General features: G+C 39.2%; 1 protein-coding gene across 2 annotated transcripts in view; it reads left to right on the forward strand.

Annotated features, from left to right (window-relative positions):
- Window positions 1-16,999, forward strand: part of alcama (activated leukocyte cell adhesion molecule a) — a 64,455-nt gene that overhangs the window by 27,287 nt on the left and 20,169 nt on the right. For both annotated transcript variants that reach the window (XM_053441376.1, XM_053441375.1), the window contains exons 2-7: window positions 5,028-5,134; window positions 7,781-8,000; window positions 8,871-8,935; window positions 13,267-13,354; window positions 15,198-15,368; window positions 16,706-16,830. In XM_053441376.1, the coding sequence (XP_053297351.1) occupies window positions 5,028-5,134; window positions 7,781-8,000; window positions 8,871-8,935; window positions 13,267-13,354; window positions 15,198-15,368; window positions 16,706-16,830 (776 nt within the window). The remainder of the gene's footprint in view (window positions 1-5,027; window positions 5,135-7,780; window positions 8,001-8,870; window positions 8,936-13,266; window positions 13,355-15,197; window positions 15,369-16,705; window positions 16,831-16,999) is intronic.

Consider the following 16,999-nt stretch of genomic DNA (forward strand, 5'->3'; position numbering starts at 1 on the left):
CTATTTTTATTCCAGTTAGTAACAGTACATAATGGGAAAAAGTCCAAGGGGGGTGAATACTTATGCAAGGCACTGTATCTTGTGTTCCTGTTTTTTTTATTCTTTCTACCTCAATATTTTTTATTTTATTCTATTGTATTGTATTTTATTGTATTCAAATATACCTGCTGCTATGATGACTTAATTTCCCTTCGGAGATGAATAAAGTAATCTATCTATCTATCCATCTATCTAAAATCGTGTGGTCTGCCTGTATGAGGATGATGGTCTCTCTCAATATGGGCTGCTCTGGCAGAGGAAATATAACTGCTTACATCCCTTGGGTGTATTGGGCCTCTGTAATTTTATACCAGCCAACACAAATGCAGCGTTCATATAAATTGCACTTATCTGTGAGAGGAGAGCTGTTCACCCATATCCATGATCACAGCAATGTCAAGCTTTCCCACTCGTGCTTCAGAGTAGTGACTAGTGGACCGGTTGTTATGCTAATGAAATGTTGATCAACTCCTCTCCCGAGTGAGCGCTTACCCTCTAACATTTTAGATATTGGTACAACAGCAGACAACATTCTTTTTATGTTTTCTATGTTTTCAGCACTGAAGATGACAATGGATGTATCTTCAAGTTTAATGATGCTTTAAATTGTAAGCATTCAATCCACTGTACTTCCAGGTGGATTCTACAGATATCTGTACGCTGTCATGTAGGGCTGCCACTAACGACCATTTTTTTATCGATTATCTGTCGACTATTTTCACGATAAATTTTCCTCCAAAAAAATCAAATTGACCATTTCATTTAATTTCCGAAGCACGGCGCCAAGAAAAGCCAGGCGGCCCCTATCTACCCCCCTGTTAAGTCTTTGTACAGATCACATGGGATGCGATGAGCCGCGCCAAGGGAGCCACGCACCCTGTACCGATGGTTTCGGCGTAGAGTCTATCGAGTTCGCTTAATAATGTGCGTGAGACAGACTGTATTCTAATGTTGACATATTTATTATATTCATTGCCTCATCCTATTGGTCCACAACATACCAACATAGGGGCTTCCTATAAGCTAAAACTGTAGGTCAATCAACTCTTGTCTGCCCGCCGCAAGTGTATCGAGCCAGGAAACACAATGAAAAATGATTTTAAACAATATTAATGACATATTTTATATGATATAAATTATTAAATATGCATCCCATACTTTGTATTCCCCTTCTGTTGTCATGGAGCTGTAATTTCCCCAATTAGTTTGGGGCTATATGCTGGTACAGACACAAAGACACAGACAGGATGTAGGCAATGTTAGACTTGCTAATAGTTTGACTTGCCAGACAAGGCTGACGGGATGAGGAAGTCTTTAAACTACATATTATTCTCTGTAGGCCTTGTTCAGTTCTCTACTTTTCTCAGCAACAATACTGGTACCAAACCATGATTACTGCTCTTATGGTAATGAGGGCAGTTTGTGGAAATCTTAATAAATGGTTTCAGCTTAATCCAACCAAACTAAGATTTTGTCTGTAAATTATTCTACTGATGGTTTTTGATGTTAATTTGTACAGTGTGAACATAACATTACATTAAGTAGATATTTTTAGCATGTTAATACACCTGCATATAAGTTCAGATGTGCTTTTGTAGCGATGACAGCTGGCTGGGGAGACTTCTCAAAGGCCTGTTTTCATCTCCCATGGAACACATTGTTCAGCTGCTAGATAATAGTCAGATAAGCGCAATTGTGTTAGAGCTGCCAGAGCAAACAAATTCTTGCCTTCAGGGTTTCAGGTTTTTGTTTGTGAAAGGCGGTGTCCAAGTGTGGCACGAGAAAAACAGTCAAATATTTTCAATTCTAAGTAGCTTTGCAGCCGAACTGAGAGGAAACTCTACCAATGTTGCTGTATACCAAGAGATGGCAAACCAGAGTGCTCACACAGGAGAAAAGAGTGCAAACCGTCTGATGTGCTTATAATCTTTAGCAGAGGAGAGATTAAGAAAAGAGGGGGAAATTATAGTAGTAAGTGAGTAAGTTAGTGGGCGAGTGTCTTGCAGTAAAAGACAACCTGCTCCCAGTAGCTCCATTTACAGTGAGGTCAAATAAAATGGGACCAGCAGAATCATTAATCAGTGCTAGAGAGATTGACAGTATATTTATTGTCGGACAACATATGATGAATGTCACTTGTTCAATTAGCTGCTGAAATCTACTGTTGCTTGAGTAAAATGTATTTCTTAAATGTATTCAGTATTGGTGAGGATTACATAATGCAAGACACAAACCAGTGAGTCAAAAACATCATTTCAGACCTAACAAGGATGGCCATCCGCAGTTCTGCTCTGCTTTATCTTCTACTATTTCCAGCTATTAAAGGGATAGTTATGGAGATATGAAAACTCACTCATCATCTAGTCACCACTATGCCGATTGAGGGCTGGGGTTTATATATGACTGGCAACAGGGGGTCACACATTATACATTATGTCTGGTCTCCAAAAGACATTTGTTTATGATGATGAAACACATACGAGAAGTTACACATTGAATCCAAATGATTCTTCCTCTCTTCTGTGTCATTCTGCTCACAGCATAAGGAGAGATGACACGGTTCAGTGGACATCACCTCACAGTTGTGTAGGAATGACATTATATTCTTGATAATTATGTAAATAATATACACTAACTTTCTACTATATGTGGTTTGTATTTTGGCTAGTACTGAATTAATGTCTTAATACTTTGCATGAAATCAATATGTAAAAGTCTTGTCCTGGCTACCTGTTGGCGACTGCTGATCAGAAGACGGTTTGGCTCGGATCTGGGCCTTTGTTGTCAATATCCAAAACTCATGGGCAAAAAATTGGGCCAAGACTCATGTTGTGTGAATTATGCTTTACTGTCAGTAACATTTCCATCTCTTTGTTGGTCCAAGAAAAGAAATCCCTGCTCTTTCTTTCACTATTCCTTTTCCTCATTGCATCTATGCAACTTAATGCAAATAGGCAATCTGCTTCCTGTTTACACTGGCAAGCACATGACCTGTGTAGGTGAATGGTCTTGTGATGTGTTTTCAAGTGTGTTAGTATGGACAGAGATTATTTCTGATGTGGAGCTATAACGATTATGCCTCTATCCATTTTTGACTGCTGCCACTCACCAGCAATACTTACTAGTTATACCAGTTGATGATAAAATGGTTGTATGCCTTTTTATTCATCATTTGTAGCTATGATATTTTTTACTATTTTCTCCGCTTCTCCTTTGATTAAATGTGTAATCCAGGAAACTGGGCAGGAATCAAACAATAGCCCCTAAAACTTAATTCTTCCCTTTCTTTTTATTTTCACCACTTTGTTCTTTTTACAGTGAATTTTCTTCCAGCAGCAGTTTCACAATTAGCCAACCAGCACCAATTTATTCAGACAGTTTGTTTACTTCTTGGTAGCTGTTGTTATGTGTTCAAAGATGATAAATTTAGAGTCAGTGAGCTGAATTCCCATGTGACCTGTGTGTTTATTACCAGCGAAGTCAATGGAACTATTTCATTTAACCACAACTACTGTTGCAATCAGTATACACTGTTGCAGTAATTTGAAAGCAGCTCTGTGCATGATTTCCTTGAAATACAAAACTCAATATACTTTGGTGTAATTGGAAGTTCACTTAATTATTTCAAATATTTTATTTGAAATGTGCTGTTTTAACTTTAAATAAACAAAGCCACACTAAAAGATATGACAGTAATGTTTCTCAAGTATATGTTGAATTACTTGTGTTTTACTTATGTTTTTTGAGGGCATTGTCTCTTTTCCAGATGCTCACATTTCTGTTGCTGTTTTTTTTTGCACCGTCTTAATTTTTTGGTTTTTCTGCATCACAGCGGATCAATAGCCTCTGTCTATTTCAACATACACTAGTTCTGCTGAAGCATCCATAGATCTCTTCTTCTTTTTTCACTGTTATCACACACCATTCAGATCTGCTGGTCACCTTAGCTTAGCTCAGTGTGTCTTTGATCAACATTTGAACTTGTGTGTTGCAGCATAGATGACTGTGATCCTTTCCTACACGTAGCTAACTCACCACAGCTGCCCCAGTTTAAATGTTCCATTGCACCTGTTTACACAATAGCCTTTAGTGTTAACAGGTAGTTTACACATGATGTGTGTAAGTCAGATAATACTGTGGACAGGGCATTGCATAAGACCACCGAGTGGTGACTCCAGACTGAGTGACGGCTGCATCAGTTTTATCAGATTCATTTAATTGAATTAAAATTAGTAGTAAATGGACCCTGTTTATAAATCAATGTAAGTGATGGCAGAGAAGTTTTCTGCTATGCCATGTGTGGTTTGTTTTAATACTTTGCTTGATTACACAGAATAAACTTGTAACAGAAATTAATACTTGCTATAAGTAGTTGATTTGCTATCACTAAACCTTCCTCCAAGGAAACATAAAGTCAAGCCTGAGAATAAACTGCCGCTGAATTTGTGCTTCGTCTTTCCTCATCACTCTGGAATGACCAGAATTTGAAGCGCTTCTTGTTCAGCCTGTTTAGAGAAAAGCTCAAAGAGAAAGAGTTGAAGCGTGAAGACCTTAGTGTCCTTCCACTCTGCACGGACCTCCATCCATCTTATCTTCACTCCTTTTCTTTCTCCTCCCACGCTGCACATGTCTGGGCTGTGTAGCCATAGCAGCTACACCATACAACATGTGATGTTGCAAAATTTGAGGTGACAACGTAGCTTGGTGTACCTTTATTTACTTTTTTAATACCCCTCAATTTGAAGACACTCTGGGATCATATATTTAGCTTTACTCCTCCATTCTTTCTGCCCCTCACCACTAAACAAAGGCTCCAGATCAAGTGATTGCAGACTACTCATCAGATGAAATTGAGAAAATCTTATGTGACAAAAAAAAAAGCTCTGCTGGAATGTTAAAGTAAGCAGAGCAGTCAATATTGTGGATCCCTTGTAATAGAACAGTATATTTTCAATGATTGTAACAATCTGACGTCTTGTGTCTTGCAGTGTTGGGTACAAATACACTGACTGCTTTGTATGGAGAGACCATTGTTATACCGTGCAACAATGGAGCTGCGTTACCAGAGGATCTAATGTTCATCAAGTGGAAATATGTAAGTAAGATACTTGATGAGTGTCAATATATTTTGTGAAGAGTTTAGGTTTATTGAATCCACACTTTCGTAAGCCAAGTCGTTCTTGGACATTGAAGAAGAGGAGAAGGACAATATGAAGTGATCTTGTCTTAGTCTTATCTTTGCTGCGTGTGCCTCAACATTTTCAAATTGTTACACTTTTTTTTCTTGAAGAATTAGGTAATCTAAAGATATATACAGGTTTTGCATTGGTAAATGTTTTTCTCAATAAGTAATTCAATTTTAGTCTAGAGCATTTCACAGAGCAAAGTGCTTCACATTAATACAATAGTACCACAAAAGATGTGTGAATCTTCTCCAGATTCATCGATCAATGTGATTTAATGCATCTTGATGAATCTTAATCTCTCACTTTCTCAATTCTCTATATTACTGCACATGGCTTATTTTTCATCAATTAATACAATAAGCTCTCCACATTGATTTGTCATACCCTTCTTGCCCCCCTCCCCCAATTTTGAAATTAGACTCTGAGGTGCATAGGTTCGTCTTTATTTATTAATTTGCCTCTAGCATCTACCTATGACAGCTTGTAGAGTGCAGGAGTTCTATAGTCCAAGCAAAATGTACAGTATGGTGCTGTGCTGATGCACCTGCAGCACTGCTGCCATAGTTAACGAACTGTGTAAACATGACCTTACAGTAGGAGGGAGTGAGTAATATGAAACTATGAACCATTTCCTGCCTATGCTTATGTAACTTCAAGGCGAAACTTCAAGCGATAAATTAAACAAGTCCCGAATGGCCTTAATAAACATTTAGAATAAATTTGCAGTGGGGTGGCTTTTGAACATAAGGACTCTATTTACACAAACATGACAAAATATATATATTTAAAAAAAACAATGAAGTTCAGGGCCCATAAAAGACGTTAACAAAGCTGATCTTAGGGTAGTATGAAAAAACAACAAGAACAAACCAACTGACCTAACACAGAACAAATGGCAAATACACTGGCTGATCAGAGTGATTCTGTTACGGCCACGCTTCGGACACAGAGGCAGAGACAGAGGCTGAGGCAGAAGTAACGTCAAATATAGTTTATTGGAAATCCAATAACGCAGACAGGCAGGTAGGCAGACAGGCAGGTAGGCAGGCAGGCAGGCAGGCAGGCAGAGGCTGGAGTCGGGGCAATAGTCCAGCTGCTGGCCCTGGGCAGGGAGACAGAGAAAGTCAGACAGGGAACGAACAGGACGTTACGGAAATCTTGAATCTTCACAATATCTTGGCTGCGACAACTAACTTGAACTTAGTCTATAGTCCGGCGCAGACTGAGAGCAGGAGTTGAGCTTTTAAAGGCAGCTGGTCAATCAAGCACAACAGGCCCTCATCTGTAATTAGTGACGTCACCTGCACACACACCAAGAGAGAGAGAGAAAGAGAGAAAGAGAGATACTAGGAGGCAGACGAGGCAGAGGGCATGACAGATTCAACACAAAGTGGATAAAAAAGATCACATGAACCCACAACTAAAGAAACAAAACAGGGCAGTTGGCCTGCAATTTGAAATACAAATCATATGAACCAAATACAGAAACTCTAAATACTGCATTTAAGACTGAGGAATTACACAAAATATCTGATCTAAATAACCGCAATCCTCCTTGACGATCTGAGGAGTCTTGATGGTTTATGGCAGTATAGTTAAGAAATGTTAAGATAAAGCTAATGATGAACTTTATTATCTCACAGAGTGGGAAAGTTGTCTTGGGCTCTTTACCCATGCTATTGGTGCAGAATATGTGTTATCAACAATCGGGTTGGCTTTTCCTAGAATAGCGTGTTCATAAAAAGTCTGCAAGGATAGTGCTCTTCAATGCATACGATTTTCCATGGCGAATGTATCAACTGGTACCGGTGATATTCAACTGCACAGAGAGGTTATCCACCCAAGCTGTGATAACATGCCAGATGAGAGTTTTTAGGACTGCCTGATAAGAAATCAGCATACATCTTTGACCAAAGATGTATGCTGTCTTAGACAACAATAAAATGCAACCTTTGTTGTAATCTCCTACAGTTACTATCTACTTAGTTTTGGTCATATTACTTAGTGAGTTGTCAAGAAAAGATATTTGTAGGAGGAGTATTTTGGCCATACACCATTCAGTGCTTTGTAAAGCAGCAGCAGTCATTTGAGGTAAATTCTTTTACTCAGCAGTGTAAAGATTTAAAAACTGGAGTAATATGATCCAATTTTAGGTGAGGATTGGAGCAGCAGCATTTTCAATCAGTCTGATCTAACTTCTACTGCAGCTGTGAGACTGCAGGTACAGCCCCCACTGTGTACTTTAAAAAGTGTATAGACAGATAGGTCAAGGTAAATATGTATCCTCATAATTCGAAGTGTAATTAGACAGAGCAATTTTGATGACTTTTCACTAAGATCGGGAAAAGTGAGACATGATAGTTTTTCATCTCTTGATTAATATTTGTTCACTGTAAGGCAGAGTATGGAGGTTTGCTGATTGACAGGTGTAATATTGTATCACTCTGTTTCAGTAAACTGTCAAAATAACTGAGAAATGAGAAACAGTCATTCAGATTTAAAGAATCAGTAGACCTTTGTGTCATCTGTGTCTTCCCTGTGACCTCATATTTTAGGAAAAAGACGATGGCACTGCTGGCGATCTGTTGGTCAGACAGTCCCAAAGTGAACCGGGCACAGTTCAGGCCACAGATGATTATGCCCGGCGGGTCAGCATAGATGAAAAGAACAACCTGCTCATCACCGAGGCCACACTTAAAGACGATAAGACCTTCACCTGCATGGTTGTGTCAGGCATCAACATCCTGGAGTACCCTGTCCCTGTTGTTGTCCACAGTATGTATACAATTCATACAGCACACTAGAGGGTTTATTCCCAGGATTTTTCTTCTAGGTTATTTTATTTCCCTTTTATTTTCATTGATATAAAAATAATTCATTGACATGGACAGCATCACATAATTTGTCCAGTATTTTATGTACTGATCATTGGTCTTACAGGGCAACTATTTAGTCCTCTTCAAATAAATGAACTCATGCTGGTTGATCCGTTGAATGGAGAACAATTCATTTTGAGAATACAAACACGTTACAAGCAAGTTTGGTGTCATGAAGTAATTTATGTAAGCAGAAAGCCATTATCTTGACTAATAATCCCAAGTAATCATTCAAAGATATAAGGGTGTCATTTTTTGGCAACTTTTGTTAACTACCAGGTTAGTTTTAATTAAAACTCAATGTTATCCACTGTTTTTTGTGCTTTTGTTCCATTCTGTGCTGTAGGATATATGATTCTGAATCCGAATTTCCCTCCCAAAAATGAGCCATGTATCACTTGCTAATGGGCTTTGTGAGCTCATCCGTGAAAAAGGACATGAAGAGAATAGCTCAATAGGCCTCAGAGAGTATATTAGGTTAGTTAAAAGGGGACAGGTTGAAATTATATCCTTTAGATTTAATTTAACAACCCAAATAATTTGCAGCCAGGCACTAACTTGGGCTACAGTATCTACTCACCAGCTGCTGAAAAATGTCATCGAAATGTTAGTTTGTTTTTTCTCCCTGTGCCCCTCAGCTCTATACATAAGGGCAGACATTTTCGACATAAATGTAGAAAAGGAAGAAATATTAAGTACATTTAACTTATTCTTCCGAAGTCATATCTGTGCATTTCTGAAACATGATTCTCTGCATCTGTGTTTCCAGAGAAACCATCATCCGTTCAGATTCTGGACAAGGCTAAAGTACTTCAGAGGGACAAACCAACAACTGTAAGATTCACCGCAGTCTTTACATTGTAGTGAACTGGACTGAAGCACATAAATGTGTGTATAGGCAGTTTTTTAATCAACAGAATGAGGTCCTGTAATTTTATGAACTAAAAGTGAAGGTTTCTCCAGTCAAGGAACTGAGAGATTACTGTTTGCTCCACATGTCACATGAAAACCAGCTGAGAGTGTTGCATGAGTTAGCTCTATGGTCCAGGGCTGCAGGGGCACACAGGAAACTCACTTGTTGTATAGTTCACAAAGTTCAAGCAGCCCAAGGCATTGGAGGACATCAGGAGAAACATTTTACGATGATTGATGATCGAAGATTTTACACTTTTGAAAGTGCATATCGTATTTATGTGCCATGACTGGTCATCATGTGCGCCTGGTTATGATTGATAATGGGAAGGTAATTGGCAAAGTGAGTCCATCCCCCAGTAAAATATTTCTTGCAATTTCTACACGACCTAAACTGCCTTAGTCTATATTAGGTTGACTCAGGCTGTGTAAGCCAATATGCATCAACAGCAGTATGTAACTGAGTAGATCAGCTCAGGGAATGATTAGGTCTGTTCATTTTTTACATCATATTTCTGCGAATATTATGCTGTGTAAAATGGTAGTCGGTTGCTGGATGCTAGGCCATCATTCAAACTATTTTATAAAACAAATATTTCTAGTAACATATCACAATATGTGAAATCACCCCTCTGAGAAAACTTGCACCTCTCATGTAAGAACATGAGAAAGTAATGATCTTAATAAAAAGCACAGTGCAGAGCAGCTGGAGGAAAGGAGAGATCATGACATTTCGCGATGTGTCCTGTTAGTTAAGAATAATTATATCCAAGGTCTGATTCAGACACAGACAAATTTGATAGTAAACTGCATGAATGTCAAATCAGTGTGGGGAGCACTGACCACTGTTATAGACTGTTTGTTAATTACAGTAAACCAGTATTAACAGAAAGAGTCTATGTTACTTAAAAGTAATTAAAATACTTTAAAGAACTTTCGAAATAAAAATGGCAATCCTATTTGTCTGGCTTATTTTATTAATTAAGGAAAAATCCACCATGTGCAGTTGTAATTGAGGATGTGGCCCGGCTTGGATATATCTCTATCACTACTGCCCTCTTCTGTTCATGTTTTCTGTCTCCCACCACTCAGTTGGTTAGCTAGCAGCTGTTTGTCAGTCTGGAATCTGAAGTCCAGCAGGATCTTAGCTCTGTTGTTCTCCGTTGGGTACCTCCAATCCATACTCGGCACAGATGTTCCTGTTTACTATCCCAGCCACTTCGTTATGCCTCTCAGTGCCTACTGTCTCAGCCTGCATCTAAACGTACATGCACATGTCACTAAATATGCTGCTGCAGGTGAATTGCCGCCAACAGCATAAGTATATGAAGTTGCATTAGGTTGAAGTATAGTTGGACTATCTTTAGTTCAATGTAAAAGGTATGTGAATAAAAAAAATCTGGTATGCAGAATACAAACAAAATCAATCATCAGTAGCATCACAGAATAATAATGTGACTTTATAATTAGAACTCATTACCCTAAACTGGCTAAAATGACTGTAATAGAAGTTTGACAGTATATCCTGATGTGATAGTTTGATAACTTCTTTCTTAAAGGTGGATCAAGACTTCACTCTGCTATTTGATGATATAATTACATTGATCATAGAAAGATTAACACTACCAGTGAAAAAAATCTGTCACCAGTTTTTAAGGATTGTTGTAAACTTAGAACTAACAGGACACATCCTGGCTGTGAACACATATTCACAAATGAAGGATTTGACTCTCAAACAGGATAAAGTTTTCATCTGGCTTAACTGTGCCACCGTGACTTTAATGTGGATATAAATCTTTCTTAATAGACCTTTCATATCATTTATACTTCTCATGTTACTGAACAGACACTCAGACGCCTCCTTCTATGGCACAGTTGTTATAAGTCAGTGCTTATGCTGATAATTTTCCAGTGGGGGCCAGTACTGCGATTGAGTTGCAGTTAAAGAAACGCTGTTGGGAAAGATGACTGAGCTTAGTTGAGTTGCCATTAAAATGCTTTTAACTGTGGACATTAACATGAAAAACCACCACAAAAATCAAAACATGTGTTTGCTTCAAAATTAAAACTTACTGAGATCCATATACACAGGATTCTGTGTCATGTGGGCTGATCGTGGTGCTGTTGGCGGACCCTGTGTCGCGTTGGCATTTGGTACGGGCGGTGGACCAGGACCGCGGTGGTGGCTCGTGGTGGGTCCTGGTGGGCGGCGGTGGACGGTGACTGAGGTCTGGAGTGGCGTCTGGTCTGGATGGAGGATCGTGGTCCTACTGGTTGCTGACCATGGACTGTGATTGCAGCGGGACTGCTTGGCATGTCATGTTGGGGTTGTCCTTCGGGATGTTTACCCTCATCAAATGCTGCTAGAGACTTTAATCTGGATGATGTTTTCCTACACGTGGCATCTATTGCACTTCTGTCCGTCCTGGGAGAGGGATCCCTCACATGTGGCTCTCTCTGAGGTTTCTACGTATTTTTACCCTGTTAAAAGGGTTTTTAGTAGTTTTTCCTTACTCTTGCTGAGGGTTAAGGACAGAGGATGTCACACCCTGTTAAAGCCCTATGAGACGAATTGTAATTTGTGAATATGGGCTATATAAATAAAATTTGATTTGATTGATTGATTGATATAGCTAAAAACCTGATCCATGGCCAGGAAGTCTCTACTAATGTTGCTGTTTTTTTATTCTCTGAAGTTTGAGTACATACATACATGCATATATATATATATTTATATATATTAGGGGTTTAACGGTACACAAGTTGAGTCCAAGTGAATATTTGGACCAAATTTAATGAAATTCCGTCAAGGCATTCTTGAGATATCATGTTCACGGACGGATGGACAACTGGAAAACTTAATGCCTCCGGCTCCTGGCTTTTGCCAGCACGAAGGCATACAACTCTTGAAAGCTGTGGGCTCCAATGTGCATTTTTCCACTGCATGCAGTATAAACACATTTAGTATGAATCAAGTGATTGGTATTCCCACCAGTTAAGGTGCTACTGAACAGCTTTGCGCATTTTGTTGTGAGGAGAGACAGACAGGCAGAGTTGTAGGGAATAAGAGTGAGAGAGAAAGAGTGATTGGAGGAGAGGGATTTTAGTTTTATAACTTACACAGAGGGTAGTGGAGGGCAGGACTGCTTGAGGCTCAAGTGGAATTCCAAATGATACTAAAGTGGAGTATGTACTAAGCTTGACCTGTCTCATTTTCATTGGCTTGCATTTGCGTATGGGTACAGATGTAATAATGCTATGTAGCGATGCACAAATTAGACACATTGACTTGTTTGTTACTTCACCAAAAAAATAATGCAAATCTTATTTGTTTGTTTATTCAAAGCACAACATTCCACTGCTACTTTCTTTTATTGACAGTGACCATGACACACAACACCTCAAGTTTGTTACATTAAGGTTCACCTTGACCATGAACGGACCTGTTGTTTTTGTATTTATGAATTGTCATGTGGGCTGTGTATGGTCCCTTGGCCTGATGTCGCTGCTTTAATACCTATATTGAGGAGTGTTTAAATATAAATCCATCTGTGCTCATAAACTAACTATATTACATGAATAAATACCCCTTAATACATGTTTGTGGTTTTACTGTAGGACCATTCTGCTCTTGAAATAAGTCAAGTTTATTGAGAGATGCAGGCTGTAGTAAAGGATATGAAACCAGGCTTTATCAGAGAAGGAATGTTCTTGTGACTCACTCCCTATCTGGTTCACACACAGCATATCTCTGCTACCTTTGCTGACCTTCAATCCTGAAAATACAGGAACGAGACAGGGCGAAACTGTGCTACTGAACACACAAAGTAATTCATTCCTGATTGAGATAGTTGTTTGCCTTTTTACTGGCAAATACCCAACATTCTACTCTTCTCCTGGAAAAGTTGGCATTACATAATACATCCCTTTGGACACAAATAAAAGTTATCTGACATTGGTTTTACAATGAAGCCGGTGTGTGCTTATATTATTATCCAATTTTTTTCCATTATTATTTTTATCAGGGGGAAATTGTGTCCACACTGAAACCAAGGATAATGTTATATTGATATCTTGTTGTCCATAATAAAGAATAAGAATATAATCATATAAATATTTAATTTTTTTATATAATTTATTTAAAAAATAACAAACATCATCACATCCTCTTGCATTGGCCTCTTAGCATTTTCAATTAATGGACAAAACAGCCTTTACATTTAACGTTTACTTCCCTTTTTATGTTTACTCAGGTGGGAACATGTGTTGCGACAGATGCGAACCCTGCAGCTAAGATTACATGGAGAAAGAATGGACAGCCATTAGAAGCTGATGGGAAAGGTAACATAACTTGCTGACACACAGAGAAACTAACCAACATTCACATAGACAGGATTCTCTCATACGGAGATTCCTCTGGGAAACGAGTGTTTATGTGCAGTCACAGAAGAGTAAGTGTTGTCTATTAAACAAGATAATAGCTTAAACAATAGAAAATGGAAATCTGTTATTTACTGTTGTTTACATGTTATCCAAGTCGACCTGGAACAGTGTGAACATTTTTCAAGTCTCAAAATTATCAAGGATATCCTTATTATCACAGTACTGTTAACATGTACTGATAATGTTCAAAACATAAGATAAAATATATATATATTAGAAACAAAAAATAACATTGCCTCATGCAATATACAGAGGGAGGTATTATCTTGCTAAGAAAGTTATTTCAGGAGACAGCAAATGTATATTTCCCCTGACAGCAAAGTAGACTAACTGACTCAAGACTTGAGTTTCAATGATTTACTGAACAAAATTAAGAACAAAGTTGTCATGACAACACTGGAAAATCCAACAGAAGAAGGAAATAAAAAGGTTTAAACCGCAGTGTGTTCTCTACCATTGTCTAGAAACATACCAAAGATTAAGCCTCTCTATTGCATTTTCTTGTCATAGTGTAGTTTGTCTGTGCTCTCTGTGTGTGGGAAGGGGTGAAACACACACACAGAACCGAGCAGAGGAGAGACATGTCAACACTTTGTAAAATTAAATGCTGACATCGACCCCAACCCCCTTAACAATTTGCATTTGATAAGCGATGCCAGCAGCTGCTAGCTATAGCCAGACCACGAGCAGCTCTCCTGCTTTTACAGCTGCATCCCTCTCTCTCCCCCTGGTCAACCCACCCCTTTACAGCACAATTCTGACTTTGCCATCCGAAATAAATGAGAGTTTTCTCTCTCCACAGTCACAGTCAAGGGCTTGCTCATTGTGGGAACTGTTGGGTTTCTCTTGACAGTTACATCTTAAGTGCCTTGAGATAATGTATTTTATGATTTGGCGCAATACAGATAAAGTTAATTAAATAAATCTGTAGCTCTGACCCTACCTGCCACTCCATCCACCACATTTTTACAAGACACAAAAAACTTTCGGTGCTTGTTGGGTCTGTGTCTTGCCAAATCTGGGTGAAGATGGGCGGCTGTGGCTGAGGGGTAGAGTGGTTGTCCTCCAACCTGAAGGTCGGCAGTTCAATCCCCAGTCTGACCCATCTGCATGCCGAAGTGTCCTTGGGCAAGATGCTGAACCCTGAATTGCCCCCCATAACAAAGTGCTGCGAATAGATGCACAGTATGAATGTGTTTGTGAATGTGTGAATGTAAAACTGTACTGTAAAGCGCTTTGAGTGGTCATCAAGACTAGAAAAGCGCTATATAAATACAAAACCATTTACATTTTTACAAGACACAATAAACTTTCGGTGCTTGTTGGGTCTGTGTCTTGCCAATTCTGGGTGATGATTGACATTATCAACCAAATTTTTGTAAAAGGAAGTTACATTCCAGAAAAAGCCAAGTGCTGCAGATAGATATGGATCTAGCAGCAGTAACTGCAGACAACTGAGAGGAGGAGCCGAGACTGTCAGGGACCACAGCTCCCAATGAGACCATTGCTAATAACAGAGAGCAGTAATAGGCAGAAGACAACAGGAAACAAGACCGAATTTATTTGGGAAGACAGCGTTTCATCAAAGATTTGAATATGCTACTTTAATTGCTCGAAGTCTTTGTGATCAACTCAGATCTACAGAATTTTATGACAGAAACATTGTCATAAAAGGAAGAAAATGACACTTAAACTCAGAAGTCTGTGCATGTTCGTCATCACCCTGTCTCTGCCTGTACAGTCACTGTGATCACCCCGAACACGAAGCTGGATCCAGCCACAGGCCTTTCCACCACCTCCTCCATTCTTCGGTATGTGGCCACCAAGCAGGATGTTGGCGCAGTGTTTGCCTGCATGTCCACACATGAGAAGACCAATCAGGAGACGGTCCTGGAACCTATTCCCATTCACTGTGAGTGAAATAAAATGCAGTCCATAACAGGAAGCATCTCATGTGTTGGTTAATTTGGCTAGTGGCTTAATTGTTTGATTGAGTGATGCTTAATAATCATTTATTTAGGATTAAAATTAGGGATGGGCGTTCGATTAAATTGTCTTCGTCGATCGTCGGGAGAGTTAACGACGAAATTTCGATTAATCATTAATATTTTCAAGTTAAAAAATTCACTATTTATAAGCTTCATTAAAATGCAGTGGGAAAAAAAGCGTGTTTCCTCATCGAGATCTTTATTACAAGATGAACAAAATATGCGCTGCCGTAATCTTAAGCAGCGGAGCCGACAGCTAGAAGCCGGTGCTACTAAACACAACTGACCCTCGGTTTTTTTTTCCTCCAAAATAAAATAATAATAATATAAAAAAAACAATGTTAAACAACAACTACAAATATATAATACTTAGGTCTGACAGGTTTTGCCAAATGTAACTCAAAACTATCAAACAAGGTACCGAGTCGAGAAAGCTTCATAAAAATAACCAGTAACTCACATACAACTTCAGCACCAGCCTACGGATTTGTGTTGAGAAAGATGAGCATGTTAACATGCTCTGGGGTCAGAGGCGAACGCAGCCTAGTGACCGTCAGTCCAGCCGCCGAAAAACTCGCTCTGAGGGGACTGATGTCGCCGTGATACACAGGTAGCTCCGTGCTAACTTGGCTAGCCTGGCCGCGGCTCCGGTGTTTGCGCTCCCCTCGTCCGTGTCAGACAACGCAGGCTCCTCGTCTCCCCCAGCCTCTGGGATAGCTTTGCAGTGTTGGCAGTGAACCAAGTCATTTTTTAACTCAAAATGGTCCCACGCAACACTTCGCCGTGACCTCTTCATGTTTACTTTGGAAATGGAACTACACGGTAACTCGCAGCCAGTCGCAGGTAACTGAGTAGGACTGTGGCTTTTTTTTCAAACAAACGAATTCCTCGATGAAAAAATTATTTCATCGAGGAAATTCTTAATGATCAATTAATCGATCGTCGATTAATTATGCCCATTCCTAATTAAAATCACTTGTAGGTGCTGAATACACAAAACAACATGTGTAATTAGTATAACTGAGCCCTGTGTATGTGTGTGAGTTGAGCTTGTAAGCGGGACAGTCTACACACATGGCTCATGATGAAAGATTATTTGATCGTTACAGATAAATAAATTAACATAAAGTAAACACTGCTGGATAGTTGAATTGAACTGGTGTGAAGATGACATGTTTGTCACTAGAAAGTGCCTGTGATTGACTCATGCTGCTTTTTTTCATCTTCCTTTTTCCCCTCAATTGATCACTTAACCTCTCAGATCCATCAGAGAAAGTTAGCCTCCTGGTTATGTCCAAGCGGCCCATTGTAGAAGGAGATAATGTGACGCTGAAGTGTCACGCTGATGGCAACCCTCCACCCAGCTCCTTCTTCTTCCACATCAAGGTCAGTTCAAACTTCAGATGAGTACTCAGCATTTCTTAACCCCACATTGTTACCATGCATCACCACAAATATTATCTTCCTTTGAAGTTGGCTTGAAAACTTAAACTTAATGATGATGTTGAAAATTCAAGAGCTGAGACTTTCAGTTATTGCTAAAAACAATATTTCA

This window comes from Pleuronectes platessa, chromosome 15 (assembly GCF_947347685.1).
Source record: "Pleuronectes platessa chromosome 15, fPlePla1.1, whole genome shotgun sequence".
In the NCBI taxonomy this organism is placed as follows: Eukaryota; Metazoa; Chordata; class Actinopteri; order Pleuronectiformes; family Pleuronectidae; genus Pleuronectes; species Pleuronectes platessa.